This window comes from Varanus komodoensis, unplaced genomic scaffold (assembly GCF_004798865.1).
Source record: "Varanus komodoensis strain SLA01 unplaced genomic scaffold, ASM479886v1 scaffold26, whole genome shotgun sequence".
NCBI classification, from domain to species: Eukaryota; Metazoa; Chordata; class Lepidosauria; order Squamata; family Varanidae; genus Varanus; species Varanus komodoensis.
This window is the reverse complement of record NW_025335684.1, coordinates 535,392-562,077: the sequence shown is the minus strand read 5'-3', so window position 1 is coordinate 562,077 and position 26,686 is coordinate 535,392. Positions and strand designations below refer to the sequence as shown.

The following is a 26,686-nucleotide window of genomic DNA, read 5'->3' as shown; positions in this document are numbered from 1 at the left end:
TCCGGCCTCCAGTCGCCGCGAGCCGCCGGGCGGCGATGGCGAACGTGTCCAAGAAGGTGTCGTGGTCCGGCCGCGAGGGCGAGGGCGAGGGCCGCGGGGAGTGCACGCCGCTGCTCAACGGCACGGGCGCCGCCGCCGCCCCCCCGGCAGGGGGGCGCCGGCCGAGGCCGCGGGGCACCGGGGCGGGTGGCCCCGTTCCCCGCCGAGCGCTCCCGGGGCGGAGGGGCCTCGCCCTGGGCCCGCCGCCCTCCTCGGGGCTGCGGGAGGCAGACCCCCGGGCCCGCCCTCGAGAGCGCCTGGCGCCGCGCGGGCCGGGAGCGCCAGGGCCGCCCCGCGTCGCGTCGCCCCGCGGGAGCGAATGGGCTGCAGGGCAGCGACCGCCGCCCGCCAACCCCGGCGGCCCTTGGCGGGGCTCAGGCCTGCTGCTCACCCCGTGGCTCAGCCGTGGAATGTGTGAACGGAGCATGTGCAGAGCGCAAGCGCAGGGGGAACGCAGCATCCCAGGCAGCAGGTGGGGGTCGGAAGATGGGACTGCGGGGCAGGCTTGGACTCCAGCACCTCCTCCCCCTTCAGGACTAGTCGCCTGTTCTTGCTGTTTGGTGGCTTGCCCCGGGGAGGCCTAGCTGGTCACACGCCCCAGGTTAGCAGTGGCACAAGCTGCGGACGGGGCAGCAGAGGGCAGGCGGCTGGAGGGGGGGCGGTTGATCCACCCCAGGGGGCCCCTCTCTGTCCAGTTCAGTGCCAGCCAGGCCCCTCGGCTCCCTGGCGAGCGCTTGCGTGGCAAAGCAGTCCGGGTGGGCGCAGGGCTGCCTGGCGGGTCGGCCGGCCGTGGGCTGCGCGGTCTCAGCAGCTGGCAGCAGGGGAAGGCCCTTGCATCGAGTGGGACGCGTTGCTTTGCTTCTGCGCTGCCCTCCAGGGCAAGAAAGTGAGCTGGCCCCTGAGGGGTGGGCGCCCGATTAGCGATTTGGAACTACATCGGCCGTGGCCGGCGAGCGGGAGCACGGCTGGCCGGGTGTTGCTGCCCCCAGCCCAGACTCGGGGGTCTCTCACAGGGAGCTGGGTGTCACCATGAATCGGGGCGAATCATGGAACCGTACTGGTGGAAGAGGCCTCGAGGGCCACGGGGCCCCCTCCTCGGCGCAGGACTCGAGTCTCCCATCCAGGCGTGCGCCAGGCCTGACCCTGCTTAGCTTCTAGGCAAAGAGGATTCTGGGGAGATGGTCCTGCTTCCGGGTTGTCTGTGCGCTCGTGCACGTGTGCCCATCTGGGTGATGGAATGTGGGGGGGAGGCTTGAGGAGATGGTGTGGGCCCCCAAAGCAGTCTAGTGGCTCCACTGGAAAGCTTTTGAATTGGAGACCCCCCCTCGTGTCTTGGTCCCGGAGGGCCTCAGTTCACCAGCGAACTGGTGTGTCTTCCTGGCCAAAGCATTTGGTCCCGTCCAGCTTTCCCCAAGCCTGGTGCCCGCTAGAAGTGTCGGAACAGAACTCTGGTTCCCCCGAGCGCAGGGAAGGCTGTTCCAGGTCAGTCAAGACGCTTCGTCTGCTCGAGATGCCCGGGTCGCTCTGGAAGGCCGTCTGTTTATACGGGCACAATTCTGCGCTTGCCTAGGCAGAAAAATTGCCTGGCTGGGCATGGTGGAAATAGCAGGGCATTTTTCCTGTCTAAACACGCATGTCCTCGTGCCCCAAATCTGTCACCTGTTCTTCTGTTTCTTGTATCGCCCAAAGGAAGTTAGGGAAGTTGGAAGCTGGCTTACACTGCATCGGAGAATTTCTCTTCCTAGCCCAGCATCGCATATTCTGGCTGGCAGCCTCTCTTCAGGGTGGCTGGCAACCTCATGCTTTCCTTTGGCAGCCTCACAGCTAGGAAGCTGGGCTTTTGCATGTGTGAACCAGCAGCCTGTATTACAGCCCATGCAGAGTTCCAGCGGAGCAGTCACGGGATCTCCTGAATGTTGATATATAAACACAGAAGCTTTAGACGCAACAGCCTTTTTATTGTCTCCAATCTTGCTCTAGTTTCAAAGCATTTTAATCCGTGCTGCCCAGGTTTTGTGTGGCTGAGATGTTTGTCCAAACTGCAAGCCCGTGATCTCTCGCTGGCCCAAAGGCCCTCCCGCCCCGCAGACTCAGGCGCTTCATTTTCTTCTAGGAAGTCACATGCCACGGAGACATGTGCTTTATGCTGAAAAAGGAAATGCGGGAAAGACCCCATGGCAAGCAGCCGTTCGCATAAGATGCAGAACTCCCGTCCAGCGTGTGGGTTTCCCCACGTGTGGACCCGGCGCTGGACATGGTGCATCCCTCGTCCACTCCGGCGGCAGGGCTCTTGGTGGTCACGCCGGGGCTCCGGCGACGACGGACTGGGAGGCACGGTGGCCCCTTCGCCGTCAGGCTGGCGCCGTGGTCAGCCCACCCCCGAGGGTTCTCCGCCCGGCACGAGCCCCGGCCCCTCTGTGCGTCCTCGGGCGACTTGGGACTTGTGGCTCGGGCGTGTGCAGGTGGCCGCCCGGGTTGCGCTGAAGCAAGCCAGCCTGCCTGCGTAGAGAGCTGACTTCTGCGGAAACCCCTGCTCGGTTACCATTCGCTCTGTGCCTTGGTTTCATATAAAAGCGCTTCAGTGGGGCCTCCCTCACGTTCTGCAGCAGTCAGAGTGCCTTGCAATCAATGTTACGGAGAAAGTAAAAACGATGCACCTTTTTTTTTAAAGAAAAGAACATCAAAATATCAGTTAACAAAGTGGGAGACCGAAACAAATCAGCAGAATGAGGCAGACGCCGGCACTGACAGGCTGGGATGAAAGCGCTTTCCAGAGAGCTGGTCCCGCAGGGCCAGCGCAGGGACGGCGTGTGATGTGGGGCTGCCTTTGCCTGGGCTGCGGGTGCTGCCGGTGGGAGCGTGCAGAGGGCAGCTCGGGAGGATAGCGCTCATGCAGGGCGAGCTCGTGTGGAGGGAGGCGGTACAGTCCTGCCTCCAGCCGTGGCATGTCCCACTCGGGGGTGCGCCGGGGTGCTGGGCCAGCCCTTGGGTGTCTTGGAGCGACCGTTTCACGGGGGCGGCTCAGTGGCAGATCCTGCATTCAGCGTCTTCCGAGCCAGGAGCCCCGTCCCTGCCGGGGACCCCACTGGCCTGGGCAGGGCGGACTAGACGTGGCGAAGGCACCGGGCGGACCCTGTGCGCATTCTCCGTCCGATGGAGGCCCGTCGCGGTCCGCCGAGAGCACCGTGCCCTTGAGGCCGGGTGCTGGGGCGAGGCCTTCCCCGGGGCACTTTGGGTCAGCGGAGGCCGCTCTCGGCCTGCTTCCCCCAACGAGGGCGAGCCCTGGAGCCGGCAAGAGGAAGTGAGAAAGCTCTTGGGACGGAAGCGCTCCGACTCTGTGGGCGTCTCGCTCTGGAGCTTCGCTGTGACCCGAGGGAGGCCTGGCCTGCCCAGATGCTAGGCTGGGTCGGGCAGGAAGTGGAGGGGGCTGTCAGTTGGTTTGTTTCTGTCTATAGGAGGCCTTTCTGCCCGGCAGAGCCCCCCGAGCAGTGGGAAAAGCTGTTCTCCGCGCCTGTGTTGCCCTCTCCTCCATGCACCGCCTCACAGAAGGGTGCGTCTCCGCCTGGCTGGCTGGCAGGCAGGCAGGCAGGCAGGCAGGCAGGCAGGCAGGGGTTCTCGGGCTGATCGGCGGGTGCGTCCCAAAATCACCCATGACCTGCCGACATACATGCAGGCCCGCCGAAAAGACTCTGAGTGTGTTTAACCAGTAAGAGGTTTGGCCACTGGTAAAAGGGACCTTCTTCTGGGATGCCGGGATTCTCCGGAGGAGGGCGCAGGGGGACTTCCTTGGGCGGCTGCCCCGTGACTCAGTCGGGCCTGTGCCAGGTGCCCAGGGGTGGCAGCTGTCCAGAGCGGTGGCGTTTGGGGGACGGCCCGGTTGCCCCCCAGCCCGCCACTCGCAGAGAGTCTGTTGTGTCTGTGCAGGGCTTTCAACCATTCAGGTGATTTGTGTGAATGAACTAGGGGTAAGCTTGGCAACACCCCTGCAGTGTAGGCCCCTCCTGTTTTCCACCCCCCCCCCATGGCAGATGAGGAGGGGTGGGCTGAGGGTCGGATCAAACATCTGGGGAGCCTGGGTGGCGACGTGGCCTGGGCCGGGTTCCTGATGTGCGGCTCGGCCTTGGCCCGGCCAGCCACCCGGCTCCTGCCCTGCTCCGCTCTGGCAGGGGCCTCGCCTCTGGCCAGCTGCCTGGGGAGGACGCGGCTCGGCCGGCCACTCCGACGCGCCCCTCTTGCCTCCCCAGCTCACCCCGTCCGCATCCTCCTCTCGGCTCGGGCACCTGAGCAATGTGGACCTTGAGGATGAGCGCGAGCTCGTAAGTGCGGGGGGGGGGCGGGGGGGTCGCGGTAGCCTCTGTGGCAGCCGTGGGGCTCGGGGGCCAGGCAGGTGGTGCCCGCCTGGCCTGGGGGAGCCATCCTGGCGGAGGTGGGGCGCCCGGGGGTGGACTTCCACGTCGGAGATGCTCCGGGGGCCACGTCCCAGTGGCGGGTGGCTGAATGGGGCAGGGCAAAGCCAAGGGGCAGGGCCCAGACGCAGAGCAGACCGGGCCAGTGCCGCTCCGGGTCGCAGAAGCGGAGGGCCGGCCTTCGCAGCAGTGGCGGTTTAACCTTTCAGGGGCTGGGCGATGACTGCGTGGTGCGTGGCCGGGGGGTGCTGAGCAAAGGGGTGGCGCCTGGGCGGGACTGGAGCCTGGACTGGGACGTGGGAGGACGGGCTTGCCCCCCGCTTGAGGGCTGCGCCCCGCGTTCGGCCGGAGTCGTGGCTTGTGGCGTGGCTGGAATAACGCTGTGGCCCCCCAGCAGGAGCCGGACGTGGCCCAGCCCCTTCCCAACGAGATCCCGCACACGGAGAAGCTGCTCTCGCTCAAGTACGAGGTGAGTGCCGTGCGGCTCGCTGTCCCGGGGCGGAGCGGGGCCCCCGCTGCAGGCCGAGAACCCCGGCAAAGCGGCGCCAGAGCCCTCGGGGCCCCCTGGGGTGACGTGCCCCGGGGAGGCGCATCGGGGCCACGCCTGCTTCTCCCCAGCCGGGACGGGGTGCATGGGGCACCCCCGAGCACGTGCCCCAGCGAGTGGCTCCCCTCCCTTGCTGCCTGCAGAGCCTGGACTACGACAACTGCGAGAACCAGCTCTTCCTGGAGGAGGAGAGGAGCATCCACCACACCGTGAGTCCCCCCGCTCGTGCTCCCCCCCAAAGCGTGCGGCTGGCCTCGCATGGCCTGTCGGGGGCCCGGCTTCCTCGGCGGGCACAGAAGCCCCCTGCCAGGCAGATGCAGGGAAAGGGCTGCTGCCCAGGCAGCCCCTGAGCCGCCTCCATCCTGCGGGCGGGTGGCACTCACGCCCCCTCCCCACTCCCCCTCCGAGGAGGACCGGGTGCCTCCCCACTTCCCGGTCGGATCCTCGCAGCGGCCCTTGGGCAGTGGCCTCGGGGGGCAGGGCTCGCCAGCCGCCCCGCAAAAGGCCCCCTCGGCGGGGGTGCTGGAGCCCCACCCGGGCGCCCGGTGCTGCTGCGTGGGCGCTGAGCGCGGCCCTCTGCTGCCAGGCCTTCCGGACGGTGGAGATCCGGCGCTGGGTCATCTGCGCCATGATCGGCATCCTCACCGGCCTCGTGGCCTGCTTCATCGACATCGTGGTGGAGAACCTGGCCGGGCTGAAGTACAAAGTGGTGAAGGGCAGTATCCTTGCAGCTGGGCCGGGGGGCGCGGGGGGCGCGGGGACGGGGCTGGAGGCGGGCTCATGCTTTGGCGTCCGCCTGGGAACGAGCCCCGGAAGGCCGCGTCGCTCGGAGCGTGTTTCTCCTGACCGCTGCCCAGATATCGACAGGTTCACGGAGACGGGGGGGCTTTCCTCCTCCCTGCTGCTCTGGGCCACCCTGAACGCGAGCTTCGTCCTGCTGGGCGCCGTCATCGTCGCGTGCGTCGAGGTGAGGCCGCCCCCGGACGCGCTGCCCGGACGGCCGGGGCAGTGGCGGGGGCGCTCGCTCAGGGGGGGGAGGCCTCCGACGGCCCTGGCAGCCCTCTTCTGTGCCCCCGCAGCCGGTGGCCGCTGGCAGCGGAATCCCCCAGATCAAGTGTTACCTCAACGGCGTCAAGATCCCGCACGTGGTTCGGTTAAAGGTACGGGGGGAGGGGACGGGCCCCGTGCCCGGAGGGGACCTACGGACCCCCCTGTGCGTGAAGGGGGCGCGTGCGTGGCCGGGTGGGGGGCCAGCAGAGGTGGAGCACCTGCGGGAGGGGGCCGCCCGAGCCAGGGCCGGCGCCCCATAGCCGCTTGTGGGCACCCAGCCACCTGCGCGGCTTCTGCCGAGGGGACCGGCGTTGCGGGCAGGAGCCGATCGGCCTCCGGCGCCACATGCCAGCAGTCGGCGCGTGTGCCCGTTGCTCGGCCTGGGGGTGTCCTGCGGACGCTCCCCTCCTGTGCCTGCCCGGGGGGGCGGAGGGGGGAGCGGCGAGGCTGCAAGGGACCAGAGCCGGCCTTCTTCCCTCGCAGACGCTGGTGGTCAAAGTGTGTGGCGTGATTCTCTCGGTGGCCGGAGGCCTGGCAGTCGGAAAGGTAACGGGAGCGGCCCCGAGGAAGTCGGCCGCGGCCCTGCTGGAGCAGGCGCGGGGCCCGGTTCCAGCAGCCCCCTCCGTCAGCAGCGCCCTTGGCCTCTCCGGGCGCAGGCCGGGAGCTGCCAGAGGGGCTGCGGTGGCTGCGGGAGGGAGCGAGGCCCGGGGAGGGAGCGCTGGGGGTGGTGGGCTCGTAGGCAAGCGGGATCGGGCTAGCAGTCCAGCGCTTGGTGGCTCAGCGGGCCCTGCCACGCCTCGTGGCAAGCCAGAGAAAGGCTGTGGGGAAGCCACGCTGCCGTCTCTGCAGCGGAGCCCGTGGCGCGACGTGCGGGTGGCTCAGCCCGCATGTCACCATCCTGGGGAAGCGGCTGCGGCGTCAGACCCTTTCTCTCATTTCAGGAAGGGCCCATGATTCACTCCGGGGCCGTCATCGCCGCCGGGATCTCCCAGGGGCGCTCGACTTCTCTAAAGAGGGACTTCAAGGTCGGTGGCTGGCTGGTGGCTGGGCAGGCCGGGCTCGACCAGGCGGCTGTGTCGGGCTTTCGGGGGCGCCGGAGCCCCGCTGCCGGCTGGGCTGTGAGCCGACGGCTTGCCTAGGATGCTCCCTGCCCCTCGTGGTCACCCTGGGCCTCTGCCAATCCTGGGGCTCCGCGTGGATTTCCTGGAGGCGGCACGTGGCGGAAAAGGGCCGGGCCGCGCCGCGCGGGCCCCAGCGAGCAGCAGGGGAGGCCCCAGGCGTGTGTGGGGCAGAGACGGAGCGAGGGAGGCCGCTCGCTGCGCCTCGTCCCGACAGCTTTGTCCGCTCGCAGGCGGCGGCTGCTGCTTGGGGTGCTGACGGGCTCCGTGCTTTGTTGCTTTCAGATCTTCGAGTACTTCCGGAGAGACACGGAGAAGAGGGATTTTGTCTCCGCTGGCGCGGCCGCTGGGGTCTCGGCTGCCTTTGGGGCCCCTGTCGGTAAGGTGCCTCAGCGCCTGGCCTCTCGTGACGGAGGGCTCGCTGCGGCGTCTCTCCCCACACGGCTCCGCCACGGGGGCGGGCGGGTGGGCTCTCTGCGGCCCTGCGCTCTCGAGCAGCCGGGCTCGGCTCTGGGGGGAATCCAGCCTGCTTCAGAAGGGTCTTCCGGGGGCGTGTGTCCAGAGCACCCGGCTGCACCCAGAAGGGCCCCTGCTGGCATGGCCGGGAGATGTCCCGGGGCCGCCCCGCTGGTCAGTGTGGCGCTCCGGTAGCTGGACAGGCAGTCCGGCCCCTTCCCGCCCTGCGCAGATGAAAGGGCTCCGCCGGAGCGGGCTCTCCCCATGGTTTGCAAGGAAGGGGCTGGCCCGCAGCGTCTGCCTGGGGGTGCGTTGAGGGGGGCCCTCGGGACAGGCGTTGCCCCGGAAGAAGCCACGGCTGGGGCCTGCAGGCCCGGGGCTGCCTTGCAAGCGGGCCGAGCCCGGGCTGCTGGGCGGGACCCGGGCCGGCGGCTCACCTGGGCTCCCTCCCTCTCGCGCCGGCAGGTGGTGTCCTTTTCAGCCTGGAGGAAGGCGCTTCCTTCTGGAACCAGTTCTTGACCTGGAGGATCGTGAGTGCCGCCCCCTCCCTGGCAGGCGGGGGGCCGCGGAGCACCGGGGGGGGGCGGGCGGGCTGTGGGCACACCGGCCAACTGCGCCCCCGCGGCTGCTTTCCCCCCGCAGTTCTTCGCCTCCATGATCTCCACCTTCACCCTCAACTCCATCCTGAGCATCTACAAGGGCAACCCCTGGGACCTCTCCAGCCCCGGCCTCATCAACTTCGGCCGCTTTGATTCCACGGTACGGCCGCCCTCGCTGTGGCAGCGCCTCCCCCGCCCCCCGTGTTGGTCCTGCCCTTCGCCTTTGCTGGCTCGCGGCGCCCTTCGCCCAAAGGCGGTCGCAGCGCTGCTCCCTCCCGCTTTCCGACGGCACTGAGGGGTCTTTGGCGAACGGCACCGGCTTCCGAGCGAGCCTTCCTGCGGGGCGCTTGGCCACGCGAGGGCCTTGCCGGAAGACGTGGCGTGGTGCACAGCGCCAGGCTCAGCCGCTCTTTCAGTGGCACGACGGGGCTTGGAACCAGCCGGAGCTGCCACTGGGCCAGTGCTGTGGCAGATGGGTTAAGTGGTGAGGCAGGCCGTGGCACAGCGCTGGTGGGGCCAGGCGGCGCTGCAGTGCAGCACCGCAGAGCTTGCTTTCCTTCCTTCCAGAAAATGGGATACACCATTCAAGAGATCCCGATCTTCATCTTCATCGGAGTGGTGGGTAAGTGCCCCGTTCGGCACCAGAACGACCGGGCAGAGGCGTCCGAGGGACCCACTGCTTTGCTGAGGGCTGGGAGACTTGGGGAGCTTTGAAACGGGGTGGGGGGCCCTTTGGCTTCCCACCTGCTGGCCAGCTTCTTCCCAAGCCCCGTCGCCCTCCTCAGCGTGGAAAAGCCCGTCACACGAGCCAGCGGCCGATCGGCATTCAGGTCCGTGTGCGACCTCCGCAGCCTTTCCAGACAGGAATGCAGTCCTCTCAAGCTCAAGCAAGCAAGAGCCACGTGGGAACGGGTGTATGACGGGTCGGGGTTTCCTCCCCGACCGGGAACCCGCCAGATGTGCTGAGGGCTTTTCCGTCATCCCTGGGGACTATGGGAGGCGCAGTCCAACAGCTGGGAGGCACCAGCTCATGGGGGGCTGCTTTAAGGTTTTTCTCCCTTTCATTTTGGCCCTGGGGCAGCTCCTTTGTGTGCAGGGGGGGCAGTTAGAGCATCTGCCACCCCCCGGGCGCCCTTCCACTTCGCCTCCCTCCCCGGCTCACGTCCGACTGAGTCCGCAGCCTTCCCACGGCTTTCCGGCAGGCGCCCTGGCCAGGCGCGTGGCTGGGTGGGGGCGGGTGCCTGACATCCGCTTGGCCCCCCTGATGGGTGCTTCCCCCTCCGCTGGCAGGTGGGCTCCTCGGAGCGCTGTTCAACGCCTTGAACTACTGGCTGACGATGTTCCGCATCAGGTGAGGCCCGGGCCCGTCCACACTGGGGTGGGGTGGTCCTTCCCGGTAAATCAGGCATGCTCCGTGGCGCAAGCAGTTTCTCACACCGCGTGGCAGGCCAGGGGTCTGCGGGCCCGGCCGTCTCCGTGACACTGCGACTGATGCCGTGGCACCCGCACTGGGATGTGCGAGAAGTCCCAGCGGATTCACATGAGCCGGATTTCTGCAGCTCCAGCCCGCAGCAGGCCAGCTTTTCCAAGTCGTGTGGATCTGGCCGGCTTGCAGACCGGTATTTCGCTTCGGGGGGCTTGGTGCATGCTCCCCAGCACGGATGGGCGGAATCAGTGTGGCGGAATGAAATTCTTGTTAAAAAAGCCAAGCCCGGCAACACAGAATGCGAAACAGCAGACGTCTCGAGATCGGCCAAGCGCAGGCAGAAGGGGTCGAACAGAATGCGAGGATCCCCGCGCCCTTTCCCGTTGCTCCGCACCGACAACGGCTCCCACCAGGTTCTCCAGATGGCACGGAACAGGGGGCACGTGCAGGTCCTCGGATGGCCACGAGTTGTTGCCAGGCGGTGGTCTCCTGGCCCGCAACCTCTCCATTCATAGGAAAAATTTTCTTGGCTGGGTTTGAGGACTGCTCTGCGCAGCCCCGACTCACCTGCCAGGTGTGCCTGTGTGTTCCTTGATTCCCCAGGTATATCCACCGCCCGTTCCTGCAGGTGATCGAGGCCATGCTCGTGGCGGCCGTGACGGCTACCGTCGGGTTTGTGATGATCTACACGTCCGGAGACTGCCAGCCGCTCCAGGGCAACAGCATGGCTTACCCGCTGCAGGTAGGCAGCCTGTGGGGGTGCCGTGGGGGGGTCCCGGGCAGGCCTCTTGGGGGCCACCGGGCACAGACGCTCGAGGGAGGTTCCGAGAGGCCACAGGGCTGCTCCTGAGCCTTGGTTCCCAGCTGCTCACCCCCGGGCCCGTTGGCGAGGCTGGCACCGGGGCGGCACTCTGGGTGAGAGGACGGCCGGCCGGCCGGCTTGCGTGGGCCGCGTGGCCGGGGCCGGGCACTGTGGCTTCGGGGGGTTGGCGATGTGGACGCCACCCAGGAGGGCAACTGTGCCGAGGACCTGGGGGCCGAGCCCGTGCGGGAGGTTGAAAGAGCGGGGGCTGCTCAGCCTGAGGAAGAGACTCCCGCCGGGGGATCAGCGCTGCCCGCCCCCATCTGGGCCCCTTGGCGGGGTTGGACTGCAGCTCCCAGCATTCCAAGGCCCCGGCCGAGCGGGTGGATGTCCACAGGCCCTGGGTGTGCCGGGGCAGCGGAGGGGCTTTGGGCCCGGATCACGGAACGGGGGCGTTCCACACAGGGCCAGGACGCAGGTGCCTGTGCAGGGTGGTGGGTTTCCTCCCGGGGGTCCCCCCGAGACGTGGGCTGGCGGGTCCCGGGGCCCCTTCCAGCGTGGCCCCTTGGCCACGGCTGTGGCCTGGCCGCTCTCCCGTGCCGGCCTCCCCGCGTGCGCAGCCGCAGCGCCATGACGGTGCCCGCTCCCCCCGCAGCTCTTTTGCCCCGACGGGGAGTACAGCTCGATGGCCGCGGCCTTTTTCAACACGCCCGAGAAGAGCGTCGTCCGCCTCTTCCACGACCCTCCAGGTCAGTCGGCGGTGGCTGGAAGGGGGGGAGGCGCCCCGTCCCCGGCACGTTAAAACGAGGCGCGCAGTTCCAGACGGGGGGCCAGATCCAGCCCTCTGGGGCCACCCGGACCCTCCCGCTGTCCCTCCCCACAGCGTCTCCAAGAGCCAGGCGCTGCCCCTGCCTCCTTCCTCCAAGGGCCCGGCCCCGTCCAGGGACTGGCAGGGTGAACGCTGAGCCGAAGGGGCCGGCGGTCCAGCCTGCTCCGTCCCCGTCAGGCGGCCCCGGCGGCTTCCCTGAAGCGGGATCCAGTGGGACCCAGCAGCCCTGCGCCTGAGGCTTGCCGGGCACGGATATGTGTGCGCTCAGCTCTCCCGGAGCCCCAGACCGCTCCGTCACTTGTTTTGTGCCCCGAGGAGCGTCCCCTGTGGGGCTGGAGGGCCTCGCCCCCCCCCCCGAGTGCCTCCAGGCTGGCCAGGCAGGGAGGCCGGTCTGAGCACCCGGCCCCATGTGTGGCCCCCTCCTCGAGGACGGGCTCTGGGGGGCCCGGCGGGGGAGGCGCCCCCTTCCGCCAGCTGCCAGGCGGACGGCCGCCCGTGCCGTTCTCGGCCGCTCCTCGGCTCCCCCCCCCACCAGGAGGGGCCTGCGGGGCGCGGCGTGCGGCCGCGGCCCCTGGTCCAGGCAGCCCCACGGAGCCCGGCACGAGGCGTGAGGCCGTCTCCCCCGGCTCCTTCCAGGCACCTACGACCCGATGACGCTGGGCATGTTCACGCTGATGTACTTCTTCCTGGCGTGCTGGACCTACGGGCTGACCGTTTCCGCGGGGGTCTTCATCCCCTCGCTGCTGATCGGGGCCGCCTGGGGCCGCCTCTTCGGCATCTGCCTGTCCTTCGTGACCAGCGGCTGGGTGAGCCGCCCCTGCTGCTTCCGCCCCTTCCCCTGCGGCCGGGTCTGGATCCGGTCCCCCGCGCTGCCCACAGAGCCCCCCGGGTCACCGCCTGGGGGACCTCACGGGGGGCTGGCGAGGGAGGGTGGCGGGTGGGGCGGGTGGAGGAGGGCGGTGCCTGCGGCTGGGCACGCGCCCCCCGAGCCCCCTGGGAAAGGAGGGAGGCCTTTGGAGGCAGCCGGAGCCCGCCCTCTCCCCCAGGGGCCCTCGGGCGGACGTGTCTCTGCCCCGCGGCCCTCGGTGCTCTCCAGCCCCCGCGGGACGAGCGGCCCTGCTCTGTTCCCGAGGTTCGGGGCGTGTGAAGGGCCGCCTTCACCTCAGAGAAGCCCTGGGGAGAGTCGCTCCACAGTGGCCCGGGCTGAGGACGGAGCAGGGGCGGATGCGGTACCTGCGACCCCCAGAGCTCTGCCAGACCCCTGCCGAGTCCCACCCTTCCAGAACGGGGAGAAGCGGCCCTGCAGTGGGGAAGCAGGAACTGGCCGCGAAGAGGGGCTGGCTGGCGGGGGAGGCCAGAGGGCAGGATGCCCCTAGGCCTGGGGCGCCGCAACCCTGTCGCAGGAGACCCTTCCTCGGGAGGGGCTGGAGCAGAGTGCCTTCCCAGCGCCCCCGTGGCCCTGAAGGCGGTCTGACCGCCCCCTCTTGCCTCCCGGCCTTCCAGATCTGGGCTGACCCGGGGAAGTATGCCCTGATGGGAGCCGCGGCCCAGCTGGGTGAGTGGCAGCCGGCGGGGGGGGAGGGCTGGCACCCTGTGGGAGCTGAGCTGGTTCTGGTTCCGGCAGGGGCGGTCCTCTGGGTCTCCGGACCTTGAGGGGCTCTGGGAGAGCTCCTGCCTGAAATGAGGGGGGGCGCTGGGGCCCGCCTGTGCCACCGGCCGGGACTGACGCAGGCCGTTCCTCCAGGGGGGATCGTGAGGATGACCCTCAGCCTGACCGTGATCATGATGGAGGCCACCGGCAACGTCACCTACGGGTTCCCCATCATGCTGGTGCTCATGACAGCGAAGATCGTGGGGGACTTCTTCGTGGAGGTGCGCAGCCGCGTGCGGCACGGGTGCCGGCCCGGGCGGCTGGGGGGGGCCCGGCTGCTGGCCCAGAACCGCCCCGCAGCCCGCTCTGGGCCTCCCTCGCCGGATCCAGCCCGGGCGGTGCCAGTCGCTGGGGGCTCGCGGGAGGGGCTGGGCTGCCGCCCCCCGGCGCTCAGCGCTGCTCCTGCAGTGAGTCCGCCCCCCGGCCCGGGGGCCCCGCGCTCCCCTGCTGCCCGGGCCGCCTCACCCGTCCGCTCCGCTCCCGCAGGGTCTCTACGACATGCACATCCAGCTGCAGAACGTGCCCTTCCTGCACTGGGAAGCCCCCGTCTCCTCGCACTCCTTCACGGCCAGGTAGGCAGGCCACCGGGCGGCCCGGCGCTTCCAGGCCCCTCCGCGGGGGTCTGGCTGCTGGAGGCCGCTGTGGGGCCGGCGAGCCGGGGACCCGCTGGCGGTCAGCCACGGGGTGGCTCTGGAGGCAGCCGCCCGCCCGGCAGCCCACCGGCAAAGAGCAGTGCGAAAGCCCCCAGGAAGCTCGGGCGGCAGGGCTGCAGCCGGGGGAGCCCTGCTGGGGAAGGAGCGGGGATCCTGGGCGAGGTCCCGGGAGGGGGTGCCTCGGCGTGGGTCTGCGTCTCGGGACCCCCGGCAGGGTGGGGGCTCGTGTAGGCAGGGGACAGGGATCCTGCGGGGGCCCAGGTGCACGTTCCCTCCCCCACAGGGAAGTGATGAGCACTCCGGTCACCTGCCTGCGGAGGGTTGAGAAGGTGGGGACCGTCGTGGACATCCTCAGCGATCCGTCCTCCAACCACAACGGCTTCCCCGTGGTGGAGAGCGTCCCGGGCGACGGCCAGGTGGGTGACGCTGGCGGGGAGCCAGGTGCCGGCGGGGGGCCTCACTTGGCAGGCCTCCGCTGTGTCTCCGGGGACCCCCGTTCAGGCCTCCGGCCGGACTGAGGCCAAGGCGGAGAGCGCGTTGCTGCAGGTTCCTTCGCCGGCTCTCGCGCGGCCGTGGGGCAGACCCTTCATCCCCGCTGGGTGTGCGGCTGTCCGGGACCCGTGGCCCTTTCACAGGCCTCTGGAGCTCGGCAGTGTGGCCGCCCCGTCCGAGAGTAACGCAGCCGCGCCCTGAGGAAGCGGGCAGGGCACAGCACTGGCCCATGGGGCTGGCCAGCTAGAACACAGCCGGAGCGCAGCCCCCCGCCCGTCCCAGCCCAGAGAGCGCGGCCGTGGCCGGGGCCGCCCCCTGGGCAGTCATGGGCAGCGCTGCCAGCCGCCTTCCTCTCCCAGGCTCTTCCTCGCCTCTTCCTCTGCACATGCGCAGGGGGCACACGGACAGACAGGGGAGGAGGTCCCCGTGAAGCCCGCCCCCCCCCCCACCCCCCCCCCCCCCATCTCCAGGCCCCGCCCCTTCAACAGCCCCCTCTCGCTGCAGGTGGTAGGCCCGCGTGGCCTGCTCCTGCTCTCACAGCTGATTGTGCTGGTGAAGCACAAGGTGAGTTCCCGGCACCTCCCCTCTGGTTGGGGGGGGGGCGCCCCTTGGCCACCGCAGGAACATGCCCACCCTGCTGAGGCTGAGCCACTGAGGCGGCGGGAGGGGGCCGGGGGGGCTGCGGAGATGGGGGGATCCCCGGCCTTTGGGAAGTCCATGGGGTCGGGAGGAGGGGGGGACCGGTGGCCACCCGCTGCTCGCCGCGCTTGCCGGGCGGTGGCCCCCGCGTGATGCCCCGCTCGCCCCCCCGCCCCCCAGGTGTTTGTGGAGCGGGCCAACCTGTCGCTGGTGCAGCACCGGCTGAAGCTGAAGGACTTCCGGGACGCCTACCCGCGCTTCCCCCCGATCCAGTCCATCCACGTCTCGCAGGACGAGCGCGACTGCATGATGGACCTGACCGAGTTCATGAACCCCTCGCCCTACACGGTGCCGCAGGTGGGGCGCGGGGGGTAGGCTGGCTCCCCGGGGCCGCAGGCGCGGCAGGTCGGGGCCCGGCTGGCCCCAGCTGGGTCGCCTGGGCTCGCGCCCCCGGTGCTTGGACCGGGGGCCCCCCACCCAGGCCAGGGCGGAGCCGGGCTGGCCCCGAGGGAGGCAGGGAGCGGGCATGTGGGGGGCTTCTTCGGCGGCCTTGCTGCTGGGGGGGCCTTCTGGGCTCGGGGGTCTCGGTCCCTCCCCACTGACGGGGCTCATGCTTCGGTTGCAGGAGGCATCCCTGCCGAGGGTCTTCAAGCTCTTCCGGGCACTGGGCTTGCGCCACCTGGTGGTCGTGGACAAGCACAACCAGGTGGGTGCCTGAGAGCCCGTGGCCCCACCCGGGGCCATGCCCTCGCTGCTTCTGGGGCCAGCAGCCGCTGGCGAGGCTCGCGTTGGGCAGCGACCCCGCCTTGCACGTGGGAGGGCTGGCTGGGCGTCCAGGGGTCCCGCGTGGGGGTCCCGATTTGCTCCCCTGACGGACGGCCGCCATCGACCGGGGGCCTCCTGTTGCAGAGGGTGCTCAGCACGCCGGCGGCTCGGCTCAGGCTCCCCGGGCAAGGCCTGGCACGCCGTGTGCCCGGGCGCAGCTTGGCCGCGCTCGCCCTGCCCCCCCCCCCCCCGGGGGCTCCGCCGCCCCTGCCCCGCCCCCCCCCCCCCCCCGGGCCTGCGTGCGCCTCCCGTGACGGGGCTCCCGGCTCTTGCAGGTGGTGGGGCTTGTCACGCGGAAGGACCTCGCCCGGTATCGACTGGGGAAGGAGGGCATCGAAGAGGTGCCCCTGGCGCAGACGTGACTTCGCCCGGGCTCGGCAGACCTCGGTGTGCGTCAGGGGCGGCCGCCCCAGGAGGCCGAGGAGGAGAGGCCCCCGAGCCCCGCGCGCGCCCGGAACGGCCTCTCTTCTCGTGGCGTCTGGGCTTGGGCTCCCTCCGCGACCCGCCACCTGCTCTCGGCCACATGGAACTGCTTTGGGGCTGCCAGCGGGCTTAGGAGAAGCATCCCGAAGCGGCCAGCAGCAGCTGCCACACACCCGCGCTGGGGGCCCGTGCAGGGGCCCGCCACCCCCCAGCACTGAGCAGGCCCAGCTCTCACCGACCGTGCCTTCCGCGTCTCCTCCGCAGCCCTGGACCGAGCTGGCCTTGTGGTGCAGCGGCCACCGGGCCGTGCTTCCCCCGCACGTCTGGGGTGAAGGCCGCCCCAGCTGCCCCCCACCCGCCTTCCTTCGGGCACTCACCCTCGGGCACGGCAGAAGCGTCCGGCGAGGGGAACGCGTGTCTGCCCCGAGTGCCCCGTGGAGACTGGGGGCCCCCTCTTGGGCCCCGCTGGCCTAGAGAGCCCCGCACAGGAGTCCTCGCGTCGCCGCTTGTCCGGAAGCTCGCTGGAGGACGCTGGCCCCCGTTCTGCTCCGGGGGGCTGTCCAGGCCGCCCTTGCCCTGCCTGGGGCCCCCACTTGGAGAGCTTCCGCCTCCTGGCCTGCAGGCACCCCACATGGACGCCCCTCTCCGTGCCCTGCCTCCCCGCAGCTGCCCTTTCGCCTTGCCCCAGGGGCCGGGGCTGAGGCACCAGCCGTGGCGGCTCCTCTCCCCTTCCCTGCGCCACTTCCCAGAGGTCCCGCTCTGGACGGGCTTCTCTCTCTGTGGGTCTGCAGGGCAGCCGTGGCTAAAGCTGCCTGCTCAGCGGTGGGCCGGATGAAGAGGCCCTGCCTGTGCCCCACCTGCCCCACAGGGCACGTGGGCCTTCTCCTGTCCTCCCAGCCCGGGCCGGAGGAGCAGCTCGCAGGCAGGCAGGCAGGCAGGCAGGCAGGCAGGCAGATGGGTTGCCGGCAGGCCGCATTTGCTGGCCCCGCCCCGCCCGGGCCTGGGCATAGGGCCCCTCCTGCCGCTGCCCCGCTGCCCCCCACGCTTTGCTGGGACAGGCGCCGCTGCCCCAAGGTGCTTCTGGGGCCGGAATAAAAGGAACACGCTGTTTGTACTCTGCTCGCCGCCGGTGTCGGGCCTCCTTCCTTCCGTCCTGCGACGCTTCCGCTGCCAAGCCCGAACCGCTCCCGGCGGCTCCTGCTTTGGCGAGGGCCCTCAGATGTGGGTCCTGGGGTAGGGGCACAGTACTTGTGGGGAGGGAGAGCCCGAAAAGAAAAAGGCTGCACCGATGGCCAGTTGAAGCCAGTCGGAGGTGTGCTGCATGCATCTGACAGGGTGGCGCCGTTTTGTGCCTTTCCCCTCTGGGCTCCTGAGCTTCCTGGCAACGCGATGGCTGGATCCTGCCTCCCAGGCGGTGCCCCCCCCATGTGAATCAGGCTGGGGAGAAACCCCGGGAGGCGTCCCCTGCCTCATCGCAACGGCCCCGGGCTTTGAGGAGGTTCTGGGGGAAAGGCCCTGGGGCACTGGGGGGCCTGGGGGCAAACAGCACAAAGGCCGGGAGGGGGAGCTGTGGGCCCCCAGTGAGGATGGGGCAAGGACTTGGGGCCTTGCAAAGGAGGGCTTGGGGCAGGGGGCTGCCCCCTCTCGGGCATCTCTGGGGCTGGCAGTTTGTCCCCCACCCAGAGGGCCCAGGGCCCCTGGAAGGCCCCCACTGCTGCATCCTGGCCATACCTGTTCCTGCGACTAGGAGAAATCTCACCTGCAGTGGCCTCAAATGCCATATTCTTCAAAGAGCCTGGATGGGAGGTGTGGCTCTGCACGGGGTGGGGGGGGGCCTTGAGTCGAAGAGAGGACAGTCCATCGGAGGCCCGGCTGTGGGCCCCCCATTGCAGCTGGGCAGCTCGGGGAGGCGAGGAGCCCTGGTGCCAGCCCGGGGCTGGCATGGTGCTGGAAAGTGAGGGGCTGCCCCCAGGAGACCCCCCCCGTGCCCCCCCTGGGCAAGGGACAGGAAGGGGGGGGGGAGAAAGGCAGAGGTCACCCGGCAACCGGCCTGGGCTCATTGTGACACGGGAGCGGGGGCAGCGCTGGGCAGGACAGGCGAAGGCCAAAGGCCAGCGGAGCCCCTGCTGCGCGACCCCTCGGAGCACGCCCGGGGGGCACCATGCGCTATGCGTACGGGGCGCTGGTGCTCAGCTCCCTGCTGTGGCAGAGGGACCTCCAGGGGAACGGGCCACTCCCAAGCCGGGCCCCCGGGAAGGGCGGCGATGGGCCGCAGGAGCCCTGCCGAGAGCGGCACCTGCTGCGGCAGCTGCAGAGCGCCTTCTGCGCCCACCCGGGCCTCTGCTGGATCGCCACGTCTCCGTGGGGCTTCCATGTCGTGGGCACAGCCGTGCTCGTCCTGTGGCTGGCGATGGAAAGCGGGGCCTCCTCGGCGCTGGCCGCCCTGCAAGGAAGGCTGTGGCGAGTGGCCGCGCGCTCGGTAAGGAGGTGGCGCCTGGGAGCCACACGTCGCGGGGGAAGCTGCCCGGTGGGTGGTCCCGTGGCCGGGAGGGCGGCTTTGTCTCGCCCTCCCTCAGTGGGGGACCTTGGCCCGCCCCACCCCTCAGACCAGCCTACCTCACCGGGTGGTTGTGAGGTTAAAACGGAGAAGGGGAGGCAGTGCACCCAGCTTTGGGTGCAGAGCACATGGGCGGCAAGTCTTGAGCCGAAAAAGTGAGCACGTTCAGCGCAACGGCCGGCCGTGGAGGAAGATGGGCTGCTGACACGCCCTCCCCGCTCTCCGGGCCCCCTGTGCCACAGCGGGCACCTCCCCGACATGTTACCCCGACATGTTAACGTCTCACCACACACACACACACACACCCCTAGAAATTTCTGTGATGCTCTGATCATCAAGCTCTGCAGGGATCGATCGGGGATGAGGCGGCCACGGGCGCGAGCACGAGCCTGCAGGTCGCCCAAGCCCCGCATGTGCCGCGGGCCGGTCGAATCCAAGCGCCTGTCGCGGCGCGATCCCGAGGTGCTGGGCGCACTGCGGCACGGAGAGCCGCGCAGGCGGTGCGCCACAACAGCCGTTCCGGGGTCCTTTGGCAGCGGCGCGAGGGAGTGGCTCTGCCCGGGCCGTTCTGCACGGGCCGCCCGCCGAGGACCACCTGCTCACCTCCTCGCTCCCCCCACAAGCGTTGGGCTCGATCCAGATCTTCCAGGGCCCCCCCACCCGCATGTGTTACAGTCCTGGTCTGAACCGCAGGGGGAGGGTGGGGATGCTTTACAACAAAACCCGAAAAGATGCCGGGGCCGAGTGGTCGGACGAGGCACATCCTGTTCTGAAGAAGCCCGGCTCAGACCGAGTCCGGCGTTCCCCAGCCCAGTGGCCAGCAGGGGAGCAGGGGAGAAGGCCCTGAGCTCAGCAGGTGAGCGCCCCCCCCCCACCAGGGTAGGAAAGATAAAGGTAACTCCTTAAGGAAACTAGGACACCTTGCCGCTTCCCTTTCCCTCTTTATGCCTCTTTCTGCTTTTATGCAGCCTCAAGCGGGGTCTGAAGCGGAGGGAGAAGCTGGCTTCCAAGCAGCGCCCGCAAACCGTACGTTCATCCCAGCCCCCGTCTGTCCTTGGCTATGAGCCTTTCCCAGATTGTGCTGCCCGTGCTGGGAGGGGCGCAACCTGGTGGCGCTGTGGGTGGGGTGGGGGTCCGGGAAGGCCACCCTCACGCGGACGCCTCTTTACACGGTGGTCCCGGCTGCACTTGCACAGGGCTTCCGCTCCTCCCCCACTGGCTCCCGAGGAGCACCGGACTCAGGATCAGGGCAGCCGGAGGCACCGCTCTTCACCCCAGAGGCCCCAGCAGCTGCAGGCCGGGCGCAGCGGGGGGGGGGGGGGGGGGTTCTCGCCATTAAGAAAGGAGTTGCACCTTCGAGGGAAATAACGCTTTCTGTTCACTGCTCTGTCCTAGAGTGTCTCTGCGTTTGTGGGAAGGAGATGCTGCCTGCACTGGACAGGTGGGTGCCCCCCGCTGCCCCAGGCACACAGACCTGCTCCAGTTGTGTAACAAAATGTTTTCTCTCATCTTCCGCAGCGATGAACAGTCTTGTGAGAGGTGCAGGTGCGCTTCTCAGGTGCATGAAGACCGTGGAAATGGGCATCAAGGTGAAATTTTATATCCAGAACGTATCAGAGATGCTCCTTTGTTGAGCAGTATCATTCTGTGGCACTCCTCTTCCTCGTCTCTGACCTCCTCCTCACCTCCTACCTTGCCGGTGTCCTCCTCATCCTCATCCTCATCCGCCCCTTACCCGACACATTCGGACTCGCCCTCCATTTCGAGAATCCCGGCCACGGCAGCCAGAGACTCTTCCCCAGCAGCGGCAGCTTCCCCAGCTGAGCCGGCAAGCAACATCTGCGCCTCCAGCGCCGAGTCGGACCCTCGCTCCTTGCTGAACAAGAAGTGCCAGAGCCCCCGTCCCCACCCACAGAGAACGAGGCGCAGGCCCCCTCGGGCCTTGCCGGTGAAAGGGAAGCGTAAGCCCTCCCATCTCCCGCTGATCAAGAGGAAGCGCAAACCCTACGCGCCCTCGATGAACGACCAGCCCAAGCCCACCCATGGCCCGCTGCAGGAGGGCCCCGGGCCTCCGCTCAGCGTGTGGCTCCCCGAAAGCAGCACAGAGTTAGACAGCCCCTCCCCTTCACCCCCGGGAGACAGCCCCCAACCTCTGGCGCCCTTCACGCAGATAAATATTTGCCAAAGATCTGCCTATGAAAAAGAAGACCGCATAGTCCTGGTGGAAAAGTCCTTGGAGATCCGGATGGGGCCGGCGCCGCCAGCACAGCAGGACGCCCCCTCCCCACCCCCGCCGATGCTCCCGGACCCAGGCGAGAGGAAGGAGGCGGCTGCCCGGCTGCCTTTGCGGGGCAAAACGGATCCTCGGCGTATTGACAGAAATTTGCAGGGCAAGCTGTGCCTTGCTGGCGCCCGAGAGACATCCATCCTGGACGCCTCTTCTCGGGCTGTGCTGCACCCGGGCCTGCAGACGATCCCTCGGTCCCCTTCCCCCCACTGCGACGTCGAGAGCGTCCCTTGCGTCCTGAATAAAATGGATGACAGAGTCAGAAACCTCCTGGAATTTCATGCCAAAAAGAAGATGGTCCAGAGGCGGTGCGGCATTCCCACCCTCGTGCACACGTCTGTGAGGCGCTTCCAGTCCCTGGAAAACCAGCTGCACGGGCTGCCCGTGTGTGCCCGCGAGAGGCCTGTGGGGAACCGGGTGCCGGTGAAGGCTGCCGGAGCAACACGCCGCCATTCCTCGCCCAGGAGCACCGCCAAGGAGCCCCCTGGCAGCCCCGTGCGGGAATCTCTGAGAAGCACGGACTACGACATCCTTCACCCGGCGGAGCCCAAGGAAAGCAGGAGGCCTTCCCACCTGCTGGTGAAGAAGCTGGGCACCAGCAAGGCAGCCCAGTGGGGGACGGGAGAGCCGAATATCCTCCTCTCCATGCAACCGGACGAGCTCAGGCGCCTTCTCTTCCACATCGCTGTGAAGATGCTAGAAATCAAAAGAGGGGCCTTCCCAGAGGTGGTCGAAAACTCCCTCCGCATCTTCAGCCTGGCTTCTGCCTACCCGCTGCCGAAGCTGCTTCGCGTGGGCATCAGGGTGCCGAGGCCCAAGCACCCCCTGCTCTCCTTCATCTCCGGAGAGGCCCTCTGCCTCATTGACCTCAACATCAGGCACAAGCACCTCGTCCACATGTGGAAGCTCCCCACACTGTACATGAAGTCCGTGGCAGAGATGACCTTTCGGCAGTCACAGGCGGGCCGCAGCGAGCCCCCTTGGAGCGCAGGGAAAGGCCTCCCACGCCCTCCGTGCTCCCCCCTGCCGGCTGGTTCCCAGAAAGCACAAAAAATCCATGTCCAAGGCCTTCCAGGTGAGATTCCTGCTTCTGAGGGCCCCCCAGAACACAAGGCGACCCCCCAGGAGCCTCAACTCCAGCTACACATACGCATGCCCAGGGTGGGAGAAGTGGAGATACAGCCAGAGGAAGGATTCTCTAGGGGGGTTCTCCCTCGGCCCCCAGATGTGGAAGGAGCTGCAGCTGGTGCCGATGGGAAGGGAGAGGGAAATGAGGGAAGGGTGTGCCATGCTCTCCTCCCACTCAACCTCACTAAGGAAGCAGAGGCGGACCGGGGAGCAAAGGAAAAAGGGAAGGCTGGGCGGGCGGAGCCGGAGGGAACGCTGTGCCCCCCAAGTCCGCCACCCTCCGCTGAGAAAGGAGCCGGGGCCGACGGAAGTGCTGACGGGAGAATGCGCCTCCATCAGGCGGAACCGGAGAGGAAGGTGCTCTGCGCTATCCTGCCGGTCTCCACTAAGACAGGAGCAAGGACCGATGGAGGGGCGGAGAGAGGAACAAGCCCTGGCCAGGCGCAACTGGAGGGGAAGGTGCGCTACTTGATCCTACCGTCTTCGGCCAAGAAGCAAGCCAGGCCTGATGGAAGCACCGAGAGGACGAGGCCTGGCCAGGCAGAACCGGAGAGGAAGGTGCGCTACACCATGCTGCTGCCTGCTGCTAAGGAAGGAGCAGAGGCCGATGGAGGGGCGGAGAGAGGAACAAGCCCTGGCCAGGCGCAACTGGAGGGGATGGTGTCCCACCCGGTTCTGCCGCCTTCTAAGGAAGGAGCAGAGGCCGATGGAGGTTTGGACGGAGGAGCAAGCCCTGGCCAGGCAGAACCGGACAGGAAGGTGCACCATGTCATTCTGCCGCCTTCTGCTAAGGAAGGAGCACGGGCCGCCCTAAGTGTAAAACCGGTGGAGGCTGGGCGCTTGCAAGAGGAGGTGCTGGGGGGATTGGGAAGGATGTTCCTGCCCCCTTCTTCTGCCGAGAAAAGAGCGGAAGCTGATCGGGGGAAAGCTGCGAGCAAGCAAGCCAGAATCTGGCAGAAAGAGTCCTCCATCACCCGCACGAGCCTCTTCGTGGAGCTGGACCTGGCGAAAAAGAAACTGAACGTGCTCCTGAAAAAGAGGCTGGAAGCCAAGTCACAGCGGCCGCGGGCGGCGCAGCGTGAACTCGGCGCGGAGCCTGGCCCGGAGGCCGGGCGGGAAAGCCAGCAACCGGTGCGGCGTCAGGCCTGCCCCGGCCGCCAGCCCCGGGCGCGGCCGGCCCGCCCCTTCTGCTACGTCTGCATGCCCCTGGACGAGGCGGGCTCCGCCGTCAAGACCGTCTGCTGGGCGCTCCCCCAGTGGATCATGGAGATGAATGGGAACCGGGTGCCCCAAGTGGTCCGCTGCGCGAGACGAGGCGATTAAAGAAGTTGGCCGGGCAGCCGTGGCCCCCGCGCTCTCCGCGCCGCTTCCCGGCGGGGGGGCGGGCCGCGCGGGGCCGTCCGCCTGCAGGCTCCGCCCGAGCCGCTGCCCTGCCCCGGGATCGGGGCCGCGCGCTCGCCCGGGGGGCTCCTGGCGCCGCCGCCGCCCGCCCGCCTCGGGCGCAAGCCGCTCTGCGCCGCCACGCCTCTCCAAGAGCCCGTGAAGAGCGGCTCCCTGGCTGGGGAGGCTGGGGAGGCTGGGAGCTGTAGTCCGCCGCCACGGCGTGGGTGGAGAAAGACGGACCCCCGGGCGATGCTGGAGCGCAAGCGCGCCCACCTCGGCCCGCGAGGATGCGGGCAGGAGCGCGCTTGTGGAAAGCCCCGCGGGAAGGGGGGTCCCGCGCTCTCGCGCAGCCGCTGCCGCGTCCCAGAGCCCGGGATTTTGGGACGGTGCTGCCCCCGCTGCCCCTCCTATGGATTTCGCGCTGGCAGGCGCAGCTACGTGCCCCCCTCCGCTGCCCGGCGGATCCAGTGGCGGCGCCTGCGCACTCGCGCCGCCCGAAGTTCGGCCCGCCCCCTCCAAGAAAGAGGGAGGAGCGGGCGCGCGCTCGCCTCGGCGGGCGCGCGCGCGCCTCGGGAGCGGCGCCAGCCTAGATGGGAGCGAGGCGCCGCTTTCAACGCAGGCGCGGTGGCCAAGTGGTAAGGCGTCGGTCTCGTAAACCGAAGATCACGGGTTCGAACCCCGTCCGTGCCTCGCCGCCGTGGAAGCCCCTCCGCGCCCGGGTGGGCGCGAGCAGAATCGGAAGGGCTCATTTTTAGGGCAATTTAGCGCCCGGAAGAAAGCGAAAGTTTAAAAGCGGGAAAGCGCGCGAGAGGCGAGGCTGGTGCGTTCCCACGTTCCACTCAACACGCAAGAAGGGCCGAGGCGCGCACGCCTGAAGCGGCGGGGGAAGCCTCTCGTGGCAGCTGCGTTTCCCCAGGGAACTCTTTTGCCCGGCAGCCCGTCCCCGAGCAAGGGAACGATCCGCGCGAAAGCGCGTGGGCATGCCGGGGCGGCGCGGGAGCCGCGGCTTTGTCCTTGCGGCCGGGGCCGGGGCCGGGGCCGGGGGCGAGCGAGCGGGCCCCGGGCGCTGCCGCTTCCTCGGAGGGGGGCGCCCGCGCCCCTGGCCGCCCGGCCCGCTCCCGTCCCACGGAAGCCAGCGCGGTTTACATCCGAGTAGACGCGCCTCCTTGCGCAGGCGTGGGGCTCACTTCCCGCGAGTGTTCCCAGCATGCGGTTGTTTGCAGGCACGCTTCTCACGCGCGGCCTTTCCCCGCGGTCGTCGCCGCTTGCGGCCGCCAGAGGGCGGGCTGGCTGCACCAGGCGGACTCGGGTTTATCCGGGATTATCAGAAGCGAGCCTGGATCTCGAGGCAAGGAGATGGCAGTGCGAGCGGAGGGCTTCCTTGGCTGCTCTCCGGAAAGGCGGTGCACACATGCAAACCGGATTCATGCTGGTTTCCATGTAAAAGCACTCTGTACCCCATTCTGGAGCAAGTAGGATGCTGGAATGAGTCGGGATCCTCCCGCTGGGAGCAGTGCCCTCTCTCCACCACTGACAACAGGCAGAAACTCCACAGGTGAATCATTTGCCCCCGTCTGCGCTCTCCAGATGCCCTTCCTGAATCCGCAGCGGCACCTCTTCCGCCATAAACTCCTGCTCCCGAGTCGAACCTCGTGTGCCTAGCCAGTCCGGCCTGGTCTGCGCCGCATGCCTGAAACGATCCGAGGCATCTCCCAGGAGCAGCATTAAACATTAAACGTGCTTTCATTTGCTTTCGGTCCAAACGGAATTGTTGCCAGTAAAGCTGGCGGAGCAGCTTTCGCGGGAAGCCAATTCTCCGCCTGGACGGGTCTTCCAGGGAGAGCCAGCCGAGCTTTCTCCAGAGCTGCGTCTATTGCAGCTTTCAGCAGGGACGCTCCTGGGAGCACAGGATATTAAACACCAGCCTTTTGAAGTGGGGCAGCCTGTTGGTGTGCAGAGCTGGGCAGCGGGGGCCGCAGAGGCAGCCCGTTGGTGTGCCGGGGCTCAGGACGCAAGCAGGGGAAAGCTCAGCACCACACCACCCTCCCCCAGGCCGACAGGCTCTCCTGCTCCCCCCCCCAGCAACACCTGGCCTCCCCCCCGCCCCGGGGCCCCCCAAGGGCGGCTCATCCACGGGGGCACCCGCCGTGGGTCACAGCTGCCCAGCCGAGGGCTCGCTAGTGCGCAGGGCGCTTTCTGTGGGCCGCAGCATCGCGTGGGCCGGAAAGTCCGCTGCAGTTCGGGGGCTCTGCTGGATTGGGGCCAGGGGCCCGCTGGCACGCGGACCTCCCGGGGAACTGGAAAGAGGCGGGCCGGAGCTGAACACCAGCTCTGCACAAGCCAGTCCTCCGCTCCCTCTGGGCGGCCCAAGCCCTCTTGGTAAGCGGGGCGCCCGCCTGCAGGAGACCCTGGGCAGAGGGCCGAGGAAGCCTCCGGAGCGATCCTGGACACCCGCGTTTGCGCTGCCTGTGCTGAAGGGTGCGGATGACGGTTCCGAACGGCGTCTCCTGCTGCGGAGGCAACGCAAAGGGGCGAGAGCGTAAACCAGTTCGCTGAAATACACGTACTTAAGTTTGATATAAGAAAACGCAACATCTCCCATTTTCCCTCATGCTGGTTTTGGCTTTGAGTTGGAATATCGATTTCCAAAGAGGCAGAAAGGAAGCAGAAAGTACCCCGAGCAGAGGCTTCTGCCTTCCCTGCTGATCTGTCCCCTGAGGCGGGAAGCAACAGGGCGGATTCCGGTCCGTGGTGCAAGAGGCAGGCTCTGGCCCTAATCGCCCGGAGAGGAAGTTTCGAGCCAGAAAGGCCTGCGAGAAACAGGCTGGAGTCTCCGGGCAGAATGCAGAAATCAGCATTAGCCGCAGAACAGCGTGTCCCGAGCATGTGGGCTTTTGTTCTTTTAAAAAACGGCAAGAGCGAGTGCTTCAGATGCGTGCATTTATGCGCCGGCTGCTCCGGCTACGATAAGCCCCGGAGAGGGCGAGTGCTATTTCCGGGGCTCGGGAGCGGGGCGCTGCGAGGCTGCAGGACGAGGCCCGGGAACGGCGCCGGGTGGCCGGAGTCCCGCTGCTTTCCCGCGAATTCCTCCCCGGGCCCCCCCACCTGCGAGCCCGGACGAGCCTCGCCTCGCCTCCCTCGGCCAACTGCACTTTGCAAGCGCCTCGGGGCGAGAAGCTGCCGTTCGGCACGGGCAGAAGCCGCCTCTGTGCTCGGGCGCGCTCGCTCGGACGCCTCGCGCAACCACAGTCCCGGCGGCGGCGGCGGCGGCGGCGGCAGCGGCTCCGCGCTCGGGCTTCCCACGCCCCGGAGGCGCCGGGCGCTCGGGCGCAGCGCAGCGCAACTTCCGCGCGGGCAGGCGGAGGCGCTCCCGGGC

At 68.6% G+C, this 26,686-nt stretch overlaps 1 protein-coding gene and 1 non-coding gene across 3 annotated transcripts; both read left to right on the top strand.

Moving 5' to 3' along the window:
• The first annotated feature begins 1 nt into the window (after nucleotide 1).
• Nucleotides 2-17,074, top strand: CLCN7 (chloride voltage-gated channel 7). 2 transcript variants are annotated; one of them, XM_044433696.1, is made up of 25 exons: nucleotides 2-146; nucleotides 4,281-4,355; nucleotides 4,843-4,914; nucleotides 5,136-5,201; nucleotides 5,579-5,711; nucleotides 5,850-5,959; nucleotides 6,072-6,152; nucleotides 6,526-6,588; nucleotides 6,984-7,067; nucleotides 7,446-7,539; nucleotides 8,082-8,146; nucleotides 8,259-8,375; nucleotides 8,783-8,837; nucleotides 9,506-9,566; nucleotides 10,245-10,383; nucleotides 11,099-11,192; nucleotides 11,909-12,078; nucleotides 12,776-12,827; nucleotides 13,017-13,144; nucleotides 13,410-13,495; nucleotides 13,860-13,992; nucleotides 14,573-14,632; nucleotides 14,888-15,064; nucleotides 15,333-15,413; nucleotides 15,808-17,074. In XM_044433696.1, the coding sequence occupies exons 1-25, from the start codon at nucleotides 36-38 to the stop codon at nucleotides 15,892-15,894; spliced, it is 2,394 nt and encodes a 797-aa protein (XP_044289631.1). In that variant the 5' UTR covers nucleotides 2-35; the 3' UTR covers nucleotides 15,895-17,074. The 2 variants fall into 2 exon arrangements, with proteins under 2 accessions (XP_044289631.1, XP_044289630.1); XM_044433695.1 differs by having other exon boundaries at nucleotides 4,840-4,914.
• A 6,854-nt stretch (nucleotides 17,075-23,928) lies between these two features.
• TRNAT-CGU lies at nucleotides 23,929-24,000 on the top strand. Its single transcript has one exon. It is a non-coding gene; the product is annotated as a tRNA-Thr (tRNA).
• Nucleotides 24,001-26,686: the final 2,686 nt, after the last annotated feature.